Source organism: Sceloporus occidentalis, unplaced genomic scaffold, assembly GCF_023333645.1.
Source record: "Sceloporus occidentalis isolate IW3139 unplaced genomic scaffold, rSceOcc1.0.p SCAF_79, whole genome shotgun sequence".
NCBI classification, from domain to species: Eukaryota; Metazoa; Chordata; class Lepidosauria; order Squamata; family Phrynosomatidae; genus Sceloporus; species Sceloporus occidentalis.
The window spans coordinates 3,658,966-3,673,192 of record NW_028317059.1 but is presented as its reverse complement, the minus strand read 5'-3'; the positions used below and the strand labels follow the sequence as shown (position 1 = coordinate 3,673,192).

Sequence of the window (14,227 nt, the reverse complement as noted above, 5' to 3'; positions counted from 1 at the left end):
ACAGCTGCAAAAATATCCAACCCTTTCTCACAACTGGACCACCATCCAAATCACCAATAACCAAAGTCTAAGATATGATCACAGTAGCGTAGAAAAGGAAGAAGTCAACTCCTTGAGGATCTGCTCCTTCATCCTGAGACCCTGAGATTGGGGCAAAAACCTAGAAACTCAGGATCAAACCCTGGGAATTCCAAGGTATGGGTTTAAGAAAAGTTTAAGAAAGTTTAAGAAATTACAGTTTCTGAGATAAAAACCAGCCTTGGCGCCATAGACTGTTTGTAGAGAACCTAAAACAAATGAACGTATTGGTATTTAATGTACAATATTCCATAGGATCCGGTTGCAGTAATCATTTCATGGCCCCTATTCATCCATGCAACCCCAGACGAGGTTAGAAAAGGGAGTAATCGTCTTATTCTGGCACAGATAATAAAATAATAATCATCATCATCATTTTTACTATTATTATTGATTTTGTTGATATTATTGGTTATTATTATGATTATTGATGTTGTTATTATTATCATTGTTGATGTTATTATTATTTTTGATGTTGTTATTATTATTGATATGATTGATGCTTTAATTATTATTATTGATGATGTTATTATTATTATTAATGATATTATTGATGCTGTTATTATTATTAATGTTATTATTATGGTTGTTTTTATTATTATTATTATTATTGATGCTGTTATTATTATTTGTATTATTATTGATGCTGTTATTATTGATGCTATTATTATGGATGTTATTATTATTATTGTTGTATTCCTGCCACTGGCCCCCAGTGGCTTCTGAATAAGAACAAGTTGTGAATATTAAATTTATGCCAAAATCAAACATTTTCAAGCTACATGAGACCGAGGCTTGAACCGCAGAGTGGGCGGAGCAGCGTGGGGGCGTCACGGGTTATGTGGGCTCGTCGACTATTGGTTTCTTGCAATGGTTCCCGGAACCGGAATGCACCGCGGGTAAACAGGAATGGCGGATGAGGAAGGAGAGGAGGATCCCGGCTTCAACAACATGGGAAATCAGCTGCAACTTATCCCGGGTAATGACGTCATCCGCCAGTCTAAGCTTTCGGAGCGGTGACGTCAGAGGGATACAGGGAGATGTCCATGTGACTTAGTTTGTCACATGAGTAAAGCTGAGACCCCTGTACATGGATGTACGACACGGATCTTAGGATCTCCTGCATTACGGTGTTTTAGGCTGGGCTCAGTTTAAGTCGTATGGATGGATAGGTGGGGCAGGACCACCAATATTTGATTTGGGTGGGCAAATCTATGTGGAATTTAGAAGCCAGGCAGGTAACTTTTGGAGCCGGGGGGAGGGGCGGGGGGTTTGGCAGCTAAAGGTATCATTAGAAGAGTCAGCACCGGGCTAGCCAGCCCTGTCATCTGCCCAGCGGTCCCAGCCACATCCATGACACATGCGTGTAATGGCACTCTTAATAGCTGTATGTACGTCTGCATGTGTAGCTCCATCGAGCGACGCAGGATAAAAGTGCTGTGTGTATATATATATATATATATATATCATACTGTATTCTGTTTATAGAGATAATACGATGAAAAATAAACCAAAATGCAAAGCAGAGAGACATGTACGCTTTTTATTAACCCTTTGTAAGCCGTGCAGGGTGTTTTTCCTTTTTTTCTCATACGCATCCAGTGTTAAAGCAGATCTATTATCACCGCGTATTACAGGCACTACATTTAGCGCAGTCATATTTTTGCAGAGCTGCTTACGGAAATCATATACTGCAGGGTTGATTTACAGTAAAATAATTCCTTCGGCTTTTTTTTTGTTAATATTCAGAATTATAGAGCCGGTGTCATCATCCAAATCCTGAAACTAGTGAGAATAAACCCAGAGTCATTGGTCTAGGACTTAGATTGCGACTTCACCATGACTAAAGTGACATGATGAAGGAGCGTATATAAAAGACACATCCTGATCACCCGTGATTATAACATCACCCTCCGCCATGCAATTTCCTATGAAATGTGAAGATTTGGCCATTCTTGATGTAGCCTATCAGGGGTATTGGGTTCTGCACAGGGATCTTAGGGTCACAAGAACACATACAGTGGCGGTATTTGTTCACGTGTTGCTTGTCATATGTAGTGAAAACCACACGCATAGAAATTTGACGGCAACCGAGAACCATTCAGCCCATCGAGTCTGCTGTTTTTCCCGATGCCCCCCCTCAAATGCTTGCTGATTAATTATGATCACCAAAGGGCTTGCATCAAGAGCAATCTGTGGAACATTAAAAAAAAAGACATACTGGAAATGGAGTGCGTTAACTTAGGTGGATAGGAAGTTGCAGGTAATTGTTTGCTATTAAGTGTCAGGAATACAGAGTCGCCATATGCATGATATCTCTTTTCCTACAGAAAGCGATGAAGAAGATGCCATGGAGCTGGAGGACGAAGATCCAGCAGACAATGAAACATGCAGCATCATCAATTTCGATACCAGCCTGCCAACCTCACATGCAGTGCGTGTTTGTGCATGTTTTTGCGTTTTTTGGCATTATACAGTTGCAGTCATAGAGAAAGAACATTAAAGTGTTTGCGACATCTAAGCAAACATTATTCGGGACAGGTGGTGGTGGTTGTACCTTCTTCAGTGCTGCATTGGGACAATGCCTCTGTTTATTCTCTTAAGAACGGGATGGAGCCTGCGTGGCTTCTACTGTGGGTTGTCTTTGAGTTGATGTCCATATATGCTGTCATATCTGTTCTTGCTATAAGATTTTGTTCGATGTCTCCCCGCAGTACCTGGGAGTGGACATGGAGGAGTTCCATGGGCGCACACTCCACGATGATGACAGTTGTCTGATGATGCCGGTGTTGCCGCATATACAGATGATGCTAATTCCAGGTCAGACGCTGCCTCTGCATCTTTCCAGGCCCCAAGAAGTCAGTATGGTGCGTGGCCTCATCCAGAGGGACAGAACGTTTGCTGTGCTGGCATACAGGTGTGCAGGGAGGGTGGCTTCATAAGAGGACATGTTTGCAACTTGGATCCAGGCATGTGGGTGTGTAAGACAGGACAAGCTGTCTATTTCCAAGAAAGAAGATTGTCATGAATAGATAGCTTTGGGTGTTAGAACTTAGTTAACGTTAAGAGTAAGGAGCCCTTCTTGGTTTGTTAATGTCATCATGCAAAATAAGATGGTCACTGACTGTGGATGTTGGGAATTGTTGTACAGCAATCGCTTGGAAGGCATGTTTACGTATTTTTGGTGTGTTTCATCCACACAATACAATATTTCGAAATAATCTACGTAGCTAAAGATGAGGTTTTATTCATTGACTGTTTCTGGTCTGTCTTCTGTTCCTTTTGCTATGTAGTGACAGACTACAGAGAGAAGCTCACTTTGGAACAACTGCTGAAATCTACGCCTATCGAGAGGAGCAAGAATATGGCATTGAAACTGTGAAAGTGAAAGCGATTGGACGGCAGAGATTTAAAGTCCTGGAAACAAGAACACAGACAGATGGGTGAGGAGGAAGCAACCTGGGAGGCAGATAATAGAAGTGAGCAAGATGGGGCCAGGGAACGAAGAGCAGACAGTGTTGCTGATTTTGAAGGCTAAATGTAAAATGAATCGGATGGAAATAAAATGTGGTTCTTGATTTAGTTAAAGGAGATCTTAAGTAAGGAATTAGAAGGGGCATTGCATAATGAAACGCACTGCTGACATGCGGGGTTGGGCAAAGTTTAGAAGGAATCCGGCTAGAAGAAACAAGAGGTTGAAAATAGTTCAGTTATTGAAGGAAATATATCTAGAATACACAACACTGACTAAGACAATGAGAAGTTGGTCTCTGTAAATAATTGAAGGAGCTCCAATTTAGCCGCAGAACTTATGTTTTCTTTTTGTGTTTTTTCTAGGATACAACAGGCGCGGGTGCAGATCCTGCCGGAAAGGGTCCTGCCGTGTCCCATGGCATGCGTTCATTTGGCCTCTCAGAGCAGACACCAACTCATCCCAACTCTGAAATCAATTAGCGGTCGGAGTCAGCAGAGCCTCTGCCAGCGACTACACAAATATCGCAGGGTACGCCTCTCTGCTACGTATCTTTATGCATGTGTGCACACAAGCGTATATTAAATTATCTCATGTTTACACATATAGGATGCATACCTCTTTGAAACTCCGTGGTCATTGGATGGTTTGTTGTATGTCAGATAAAGCATCCACCACAAGGACACCAATGAAGTGGCCCTATTTTGGAATGGTTTGGGGCTTGTTTTTTTTTCTCCCATTCCACTCTGTACCCTCCTCTCGTTTCCTACCCTACTTTCTTATTATTATACATTAAAAAAAAAACCTTGGAGAAGTAATGTTAAATGTTGACTTTTATGTGATAATCAAATTATCTATTAATGTAAGTTAATAATTGGTCTACAGAAAAGGTATGTTACCTATTATAGGTGAGTTCTATGTACCCACGTCACTATTCATGACCCATGCGAGCTCTTGCTAGAAGCAATGAGCTGAATCCATGAGAGTACTCTAAACATTATGAAGGCTCAGCTATGCCCTTTTTTTGGCAGGAGAATATCGCTGGGATTATTTCTGATTTCTGTTACTTTGATTTTGCACGGAACTCTTTATGACTTCCCTTTTAATGTTCACACAGCGTAAATTCCTAGGTGCCAGCCTGACCGCCTGGCCTTCGTGGCTGTATGCGTTGTATGATCCCGTGAGTATCGCCTTGCCGGACACTGCAGTGCGTGAGCGGTCGCTTGTGTGTTAAAGTACCAACGAGCTGTAAGCAGAGTATGAACTGTATCACCATTGATTTTAAGGCTAATTCATGGTATAGGGAATACAATCAGCATTACCATTAAAAAAAAAAAAAAAAAATGATATAAATTTGTAGAGTGCAATTTAATCTATTTGTGGCTTATGTAAATACACTTTAAATAAATAAAAAAATAGAGGATGGATATTCATTATCCTAAAATAATAATGCAGTTATTTAAAGTCTATAGGATACTCATTGCATTCTTAATGAGACTTTTTCTGTTTAAAATTGTATATATAGCTAGTGATTGTAAACTCTGGAGTGAGATGTTTAAACTATAATCCAGTTGGAAGTTAATGGTCATTTTGCATTCTGCCCCATCTACTTTACCATCTTTTTCTTCTGAAAAAGTGTATCCCGCCCCCCTTATTTTTCTTGCTTTAGAACTTATATGTTGCTGGTGCTTATTGAGTTTATGGGATGAGAACATACGCTGTATCTGTGTGGATGATCTAACTGGATAGGCCGTGAACACGTGTGCTCAGGGTTTGTCCGATGTGTATTCCGTGTGCATTGAAAGTGAGCTTGACTGCAGATTCGATGGGCCACGTGCCTGCTTGAGCCATGCTGTTGATTGGATTGGCCAGGCCTTTTGTGTTAACCATGTAGGGGGGGGGGGGGGGTGGCAGTATGCCTTAGTTCTATACCTTAAAAATTATATTGTGAGGCTTTTGTTATTCACTAGGATTCCCTTATGGAGCGAGTGAAGCGGCAGCTGCATGAGTGGGACGAAAATCTGCGTGATGACTCGCTGCCGGCTAATCCAATCGGTGAGATGTACAGCTGCCTGCTTTACACCTTTTAAACCATCTCTTCCCAAGCGTGGATTCAGCTTTCTTACTCTGTGCTGAACTCTTCTCTGTGTTTTGTATTTTATCCTTTGTTGTATGTTAACTCATCGCTCTCCCATTCTGTATGTCTGGAGCTGGGCATTAAAAAATACTACCTCTTGTCTGCCGAGTGACAGCTCTGTCCCTTTTATATATCCTAAAAAATCTGTCCAGGTAATCAAACATATTCACATTTGTGAAACTAACAAAGTCTCATTCATGGAGGAAATAGTGACTACTTTTAGGACCTGGATTCTTCTTAATACATTTTAATATGTTATTTAATAGATTTCATACTCAAATTTGTGTATTTTTTAAGACAACTGTTTGAGATGCATATTTGATGTGCAGTAGGGACTCACAGCTTCACTCCACCGTATAGCTTCCTCCCAAGGTAAAGCAACTCGATAGTCCTGGTGTGTTTCAGTGAATACTAAAACACACTAAGCTGGAGCAGGGTTTTGAGCCCTGTCACGTCTCCATTGTTGACTCAACACATACTATTGTGTCAGGTGCATGTTTTCCATTTTTTTGATCATACATTCAGAATTCATACAGCCATTTTCATAAGCAACATTCTCATCAGCCGAGCCCAGTTATGCTCTCATGTTCCAAATTCTGTGTCCTTCCCTAGGTTTGTTCCCAAACACTTCCATCTTTCTTGTATCAACGGTTTTAAGCCCTGCTTCTCCTGGTTAGAGAACTTAACACAGCTTCTCAAACGGTCCCCTAAATTCATACTTTCCCTTTAGAATCCGTGTATGATCGCTCAAAACTCAACCAAAACACAGGTACGCCCAGAAAAACGACATGCATCAGACAACCAACCTTCAAATCATTACAGCTTGATTCTGTTTTAATGTGAAACGGCACATGGCGAGGATAAAGGCTTAACACATTTCACATATAAGGGGATGTTCACGTGAACTTATGGTGCTATAAGTATAGTACGTGTTGTTTTAAGGTGTAACACACATTTTGCTCATTCCCACCTCCATTGTGTGCTGTTCACATTAAGATGCAATAAAGTTCTGGCGATTTGAAAGATGACCTCCTTATTTATGGAGGTGCCTGTCTAGGTTGTTACTGGGCCAGAACAGGTATGTTCACCGGGCCAGAACAGGTATGTTCACCGGGCCACCCCCAGTTTGGCTTGTCATGATTAAGCCTAACTTTTGACTTCGTCAGAGTTGTTTCTTTGTGCTGCCGCTTCTTTCTTACAATGCCTGTACAGTTGATGTTTTGCTGACTTCTCTCTCCTTTTTCAGATTTCTCATACCGAGTAGCTGCTTGTTTGCCAATAGACGATGGTCTGAGAATCCAGCTTTTACAGATTGGAACTGCGATCCAGCGGCTGCGATGCGAGTTGGACATCATGAGCAAAGTGAGTGCTTGTCTTTGGACGTTGGCCTCATGTTCTTTTAAAAGTCCTCTCCCTATAACTGTTTCTTTTCCCAGTGTACGTCTCTCTGCTGTAAGCACTGTCACGACACAGAGATCACCACCAAGAATGAGATATTCAGGTGAGAGCAGAATATGGGGTGCAGTCTGTGTAGCAGCTTTGGCTTCATACGGGCATATACATCAAAATATGGTAAGCCCTATCTGTATGTGATCTTGTGTGAAAGGAGGCAGAGCATGTACCTTGATGCAGGTGATAACACTTTGTGTTTACAAGCTACAGGTAGTTTGGTTCTACAGACCTCTTATCTGTTTACTTGCAGTCTCTCGCTTTCTGGTCCGATGGCAGCGTATGTGAATCCTCATGGTTACGTGCATGAGACATTGACTGTCTACAGAGCCAATAACTTGAGTTTGGTAGGACGACCTTCCACAGAAAACAGCTGGTTCCCGGGGTGAGTAGATGGTCTGTGTCCACATGCTCCTCATGTATGGTCACACTTTTCCTGTGTAGCATGTTTTTTACCCATCCTTACACTATGTTTATCTTAAATCCGGACTGTTAATTCCCCATGTTTCTTGCCGTTGCAGGTTTGCCTGGACAATCGCCCAATGTAATGTCTGTGGAAGTCACATGGGTTGGAAGTTCTCCGCAGTCAAGAAGGATCTGTCGCCACAAAGATTTTGGGGCTTGACGCGTTCTGCTTTGCAGCCTCGTATCCCAGAGGCAGAGGATGGTGAAAGAGGACAAGATCATTCGCCAATCTTATGCCTGTGATATCTGTCAACATGGAGTGACTGCACTTACTGCTCCGCTTTGTTTCCTGATATCAGCTCTGCCTTTCGCTCCAGTACTGCAGCGAGTTGAATGTAATGACTGCGGGATTGTCCTCTTTTCATGTGGTTTTGGGAGTACAACATCTGCTCACCTAGAAGGTGTCTGACTGTAAGAATGGAACATAAGGTCTTGACGTGCAGCTGCCAGAGGAAATGATCAGATTTTGAGACCCATAACAGCCCAGCTTATATATTATATAAAAAAAATCACCTCTGTAGTGTTTAAGGCTTGTCGCTCAGACTTCCGCCACAGTCCTTTGTTGTATCACCAGCTTTTCTGGACATTTGTGCCTCTCCCTAGCCTGTTCCTTCATTCTCTAACCCGGGCTTTACTATACTATGGAGCAATATATTTCCCTTTATTGTTTATATTTGATGTTGTCTGCTTGGCTCTCGCCATTTAGTGGGAGCAGCGGGTTTATTTTTCATTCTGGTAACGCACAAAGTGTGTCACGGTTCATATCTGCCTGAGTATGTATATAATCATCTCAAAGAGTATGCATTGAAGAACAAGTCACAAAAGAGCCAACCACCCCCTCCCTATAACATGGTAAAAAGAAATATCCTGTGCCAACAGGCGCAAACATCTTTATCTGTTTGGAACATTATGCTTTAACCACGTGCAACATATGCGCAGGGATTTGTTTTCTTGTATACATTGTTGCTCTGTTTAGTAGGAGAACTGCACAAATAGTAATATCTAGATGATACAAATAAATGGAATATCGAACCCAAAGGTGTGTATACTGGGGGGGGGGGTGTGGTACAGTCTTTCCCTTTCATTCCTCTAGTGTAGAACGTCCATTTATACAATCAAATGAAAATTGCTTATAGGGCACTTCTTTTGCCAAATATCGACAGTGGGTGATTGTGTTACACTTTGTGTTGGTGCTTCCACATAGACGTTATCAGTCATTAAGCCTCTGAATGGTTCAGAGGTTCAAAACTTGGTTTGTGCTCGGTTATTACACTAAGGAACCTTTTTCGTGTCTAATGCTGTTCAAAAGTTCCTCTTTGGTAGTCTGATAACCACTTTCTTTCCAGCATTCTCGTAGCTCCTGAAGGATGCTCCCAATTTCTTTTCCCGAAGAAATACCTATTCGTCTGAGATCATGGCCACTGACCGGAAAGCGAGGCAAGCTCCAGCGTTCCATCTCTCGGAGAAGCTGCTCCTCGCCCTGGTATTTAAGAAGTTCACAAACCTTTCTGTGGGCATCAGCCTCCCGGGACTGCAAAAGAGGAAAATGTGATATAAGAAGGGTTACACATCTCAGAGTAGCAGAGGGAGAATAAAACAGGGATCAAAAGGATCTGAAAAAACACGCGTTTCACATGAATAGTATCCAACACGTACTGTTCAAGCTGTTCATCAACTCTGGTCTTCAGCCTGTATCTAAGACCACTGGCTAAACAGACTGGATCTTGGACAACAGCTGGGAAGGTACCTGTTGTATACCGGGTTACTAGTAGTATTTGGCACACTCACATCAATCACGTGATCCTGATACGGTTTGAGAGGGACCGGGTCTTTTGGGTCAGCAGTCAACTCTCTGCGATGCTTCAGTAAAAACAATCCCATGTTCCTTTCCTCCTTTGAGATCTTCAGACGCAAGTCCAGTTTATTCACAGTGTCTGGGTGTGAAAATAGAGCACTCAGGAGAGTCAAAGGTTTAGGAGACAGGCGCTCTGCACGTGCGCAGACTTTGGCAAACTCCTCCAAGTTTCCATCCTCGGGTAAGCCTGGCAGGACAAATGTAACATGTCATGGGATTATTAACATTAAAATATCTACGTTAACATTGTTTCTATTGCTGTGAAACCAAGCCTAAGGTGGCATTTTGAGGCAGGAATATGGGACAATTACATTACTTAATTCTTGACAGTGAAATAGATAGCAGACAGAGGAGAGACGCCATTGTACAGATGTGTATAGTATGATTTCGCTATATAAATAAGAATATTTAAGGTTCTTAAAGACTTACATACCTTGTTTGATTTACCAAAGTCATTGTTGCTATTCATCTGCACCTATAGAGTGTAATAATTTCTCAAGCATGACCCAAGTAGTTTAGACAAAAGGTATGGTTGAAAACAAAAGAAACACCTACCCACATGAGGTGCCACGCCAAGTTCATACATGATCTGGATCAGATGGTTAACATGGTTTCCTTCCAGGATTTTCTTTAATTCCACCCAAATCCGCTCCCCTGAGATGCCGCTCAGGCCAGGTGCACTCGCTCGGATGGCGTCCAGAGTTTCTTTTGTGTGAATCCCAGGGCGTTCTGCAATCCTTCCATAAAACCTGGAATCCAAAGAACTTGATCATAAAAGGAACCTCAAGATAACAAAATAGCAGTAGTACTGTGTTGTAATTTTAGGAATCAAACATTGAGAAATAATGGAGCTGCCCAGGGGAGAGCTGGCAATTTCTGGCTATGCAGGACTTGAAGCCAAGTGGCTTCGTGCCCCACCACCGTAACCAAGACAAAATAACTAACCTTATATGTGGGTCCTGAAGCCTGTATTTAGATCAGGTCAGATATGATGATAATCCTATACAAAATGTATTTTAACCCCTGGAGGTTTCGTAACCAAAAGACCAAAATATTTTTTTTTGCTGAACACACATTTTGTTCAGGAGAAGTATGGGCTTCTTTAAATATAATATAAATACATAAAACATGATAATTATTAGTGATAATAGATTAAAAAAATCTATACTAAAATAGAAAAAAAAAAAGTAAGTGCCATAGCTGAACAATGACCCAATTTATGATCAGCAACAGCTCCTGATTACAGTCATAACCCAGGGATCAGGCTTTTTACCAGCCAGTTAATTTCACAACAGATCCGCTGGCAGCATGCGGGCCCTTGAAACATGGTAGCAAAGAGCCATATTAAGATGCCCGCTCCATGGGCTTTAGTGTTTAGGAGTTAAACAGCAGTCTCCTGTGCTCTATGGAAATGTTTTCTCGAAGAAGGGATACCAGAGTGCCACTAAGTATATAGTATGTAGTTGCCACCTCAGCCCTTCTGGGCCAGCTGCATACCAAAGGGTTAAACTTGGTCCGAAAAGACTGAGTTCTGCAGTTACTTAGAAAAGAACTAAAGCAACAATATGTCCAATAAACCTGAGGTAACGCAGTATTCGAAGATAATCCTCTTGTATTCTCTGAGCTGGGTTGCCAACAAATCGAACACATCTGTTTTTCAAATCTTCGTAGCCATTAAAGTAGTCATACAGCGTCCCATCAAATCCTATAAGGCAGAAGAAAGCTCTGAGGGAAAAGCTTGTATATACCAGGGAAGAAAAAAGGCTCCATATTCACAAAATCAACGTACCAACATATCATCATACCCAGGAACTTACATTGTGACTGGCTAAGGGGTTCTTGATGAATTACCTAGGAACATGGAGTTTATGGTTAGGTCACGTCTCTCTGCGTCCCTTTCCCAGTCTGTGGTGAACTCCACCTCTGCGTGGCGCCCATCTGTTATCAAGTCGACCCGCAGGGTGGTGACTTCAAAGTTTTGTTCATTAATCTGAGAAAGCCAACAATTAATAATAATTAAAAAAAAAAAGTTTACTACAAAAGATGTGGACAAGTCAGTGAATCAGGTAGGCACAAAAAGGTGTGAAAGTGATCACACACAACAACCAAACTTTGGAGAAATACATAATGTGACATCTCCATAAAGCCATACACAAGCTGTGCCCAAACTCATTATGGCATTTTAAAGGGTGGTACATTCATATATCAGTTGGGTAACAGTAGTAGGGAAGTAGTGGTGGAATCTATTAGAATGGAGCAATAACATACACTTGATGAATAAAGAAATGAAGACACAGGGCTACCTTTGAGCCAGAGATGAGTAAGGACAAAGACACATGGAGGGCAGTTGAACAAACACACAAGGTGTGTGGCTCCGGATAACAAAAGGTATATGGGGTGAGGGGCAGATAACAATAATTGGTAAGTTGGATGTGGTGGCAATGAAAATAGACAGGCGTAATAATGACTCCCAGTGAGCCTCCATTCTGACATAACTCACCCTAGCAGTAACCGTTCCATGCTTCTCGCCCTTATTATTAATCATTCGGATTCCAGCTTTGATGAATATGTCTTTCATTTGATCTGGAGTAGCTGTCGTTGCAAAGTCTACATCATGGGGCTGTTTCCCAGTAAGAAGATCGCGGACGGCTCCTCCAGCTATGCGCAACTCGTACCTCTCCTCTGCAAAGAGATCTAAAAGAAAACTTCAGCAATTAAAATCCGATCATATTATGAATATTTCAGACAAATACAAAAAATACCCAGAAACAAAATGCAAAAAAGCCAGTATATCCACAGAGATAACACGACTGACGTAACGTTGCCCCAACAATTCAACAGAATTGTCAACCAGACACAAACCTGTCATATCACAAAAAGAATCTGATTCAAAAATCATGAAAAAAAAATATTTTCTTTCAATCTGCTGGACCATTCCATTGGTTGCTATGGTAATAACAGTCCCCTGCCCCTAAATTAGTTTAATCATCAAATTTGTTGTGAAAATGATCATTTATAAAAGTAGCATTAAAGGGTACATAGACTTGTTTAGCTCCTTTTGGGTGATTTTGCATAGACACCAGACCAAAACAATACAGGAGCAGCACAAAAAAAAACCCCCAAAACACCCAAATTCAAACAAAGCCCCCCCCCCATGACATTATACGGGTAATCTGTAAAAACCTATTTAAACCTTTTCATACACATCAACCTTGTTTAGTATTGCTAATACTTCCCATTTTTGGAAAGTGTCTTTCTGACAGACAAAGGGCCTAAGGCATAGCTGAAAAAACGTGCAAAAAGAGGAGCGCACAAAATAAAAGCCATAAAAATTCAGATTCCCGGGTTGCTGCCAGAATAACAATGAATATTGGGGATTCCGTCACACTATATGGCCATTTATTGCTTAGCCCGACACTACCTCAAAAGTACCACAAGCTTGGCGAGTCCTATCTCAGTTTTCATGGCTATACTGCAGAGGCGCCCAACCTGCGGCCCTCCAGCTGCTGCAGGACTACATCTCCCATAATGCTCTTTCAGCTAAGGGGCTGGCTGAACATCATGGGAGATGTAGTCCTGCAGCAGCTGGAGGATCGCAGGTTGGCCGCCCCTGCTACATTGGCTACCAACGAGCTGACGAGGGGACTGCACTGTATTTTAACCCAAATGAGACTAAGGCAGTATGACGTTCTTTTTAAATCCATCCTTTCTGAAACAGTATAATGGGTTACAGTTTTTTTAAGCAAAATCCAGGAATATTGTTACATGCAATTTTACGTGTAACATCAGGATAGCAGGTGAATTTGTGGGCATGGTGTAGTTTTGAGTCATCCTGTGCCCTTATTACATACATAATTGCTCGATTATAAAACGACCCTCCAAAATTTTAATATTAATTTAGGAAAAAAGAAAAAGCCTCAATAAAAGACAATCCTATAAGAAAAAAAGTTTTACTAGTAAATATTAGTTCACATGTAAACTATTTTTTCATATTTAATAAAAACTATGATTGAGAAAAATGCATTTTTGGTTTTTATTTCCTTTTATTTGCAAACCCAGTTATGCACATCTGCCCCACGGCTTGCTACTCTGCATTCCAGATTTGCCTTATACCCCCCTATATGCCACTCTGCCCCCCCCAATATGCCTTATACCCCCGATATGCCACTCTGCCCCCCCGATATGCCTTATACCCCCGATATGCCACTCTGCCCCCAGATATGCCTTATACCCCCTATATGCCACTCTGCCCCGATATGCCTTATACCCCCTTTATGCCACTCTGCCCACCAGATATGCCTTATACCCCCTTTATGCCACTCTGCCCCAGATATGCCTTATACCCCCTATATGCCACTCTGCCCCCAGATATGCCTTATACCCCCTTTATGCCACTCTGCCCCCAGATATGCCTTATACCCCCTTTATATGCCACCCTGCCCACCAGATATGCCTTATACCCTCTATATGCCACTCTGCCCCTAGATATGCCTTATACCCTCCCTATTTGTAACTCTGCCTCATACCCCCCTACTTACCACTCTGCCCCCCAGATATGCCTTATATTTAAACTTTAATCAAGTTAGCCAAGCCCGCTGGGGGGGTGTGTGTGAGTCAATGACACCCCTAAAATGCCCTCACATTGCACCCTTTGTTTCAGTGACTCACCTGACAAAGTCTTCAAGCCCTCGGTGAACAAAGCTTTAAACTCTTCAGACTGGACCCTCATGGTGGAGAGCTGTCTGCTGAAAGTCCACATCCGTCCCAACAT

General features: G+C 41.9%; 2 protein-coding genes across 3 annotated transcripts; one reads left to right on the top strand and one right to left on the bottom strand.

Annotated features, from left to right (window-relative positions):
• The first annotated feature begins 987 nt into the window (after positions 1 to 987).
• On the top strand, positions 988 to 7,844 carry LOC149285455 (protein cereblon). Of its 2 annotated transcripts, XM_089495435.1 has the most exons (12): positions 988 to 1,057; positions 1,838 to 1,840; positions 2,409 to 2,512; positions 2,793 to 2,995; positions 3,372 to 3,521; positions 3,916 to 4,081; positions 4,668 to 4,730; positions 5,521 to 5,605; positions 6,934 to 7,049; positions 7,124 to 7,188; positions 7,390 to 7,521; positions 7,658 to 7,844. In XM_089495435.1, the coding sequence occupies exons 1-12, from the start codon at positions 988 to 990 to the stop codon at positions 7,842 to 7,844; spliced, it is 1,344 nt and encodes a 447-aa protein (XP_089351561.1). The 2 variants fall into 2 exon arrangements, with proteins under 2 accessions (XP_089351561.1, XP_089351562.1); XM_089495436.1 differs by lacking the exon at positions 1,838 to 1,840.
• A 1,024-nt stretch (positions 7,845 to 8,868) lies between these two features.
• On the bottom strand, positions 8,869 to 14,227 carry LOC149285454 (CCA tRNA nucleotidyltransferase 1, mitochondrial-like). The gene is made up of 7 exons (XM_089495378.1): positions 14,125 to 14,227; positions 11,957 to 12,150; positions 11,308 to 11,446; positions 11,035 to 11,161; positions 10,012 to 10,205; positions 9,390 to 9,643; positions 8,869 to 9,132 (listed from the first exon to the last, which is right to left on the bottom strand). The coding sequence occupies exons 1-7, from the start codon at positions 14,225 to 14,227 to the stop codon at positions 8,869 to 8,871; spliced, it is 1,275 nt and encodes a 424-aa protein (XP_089351504.1).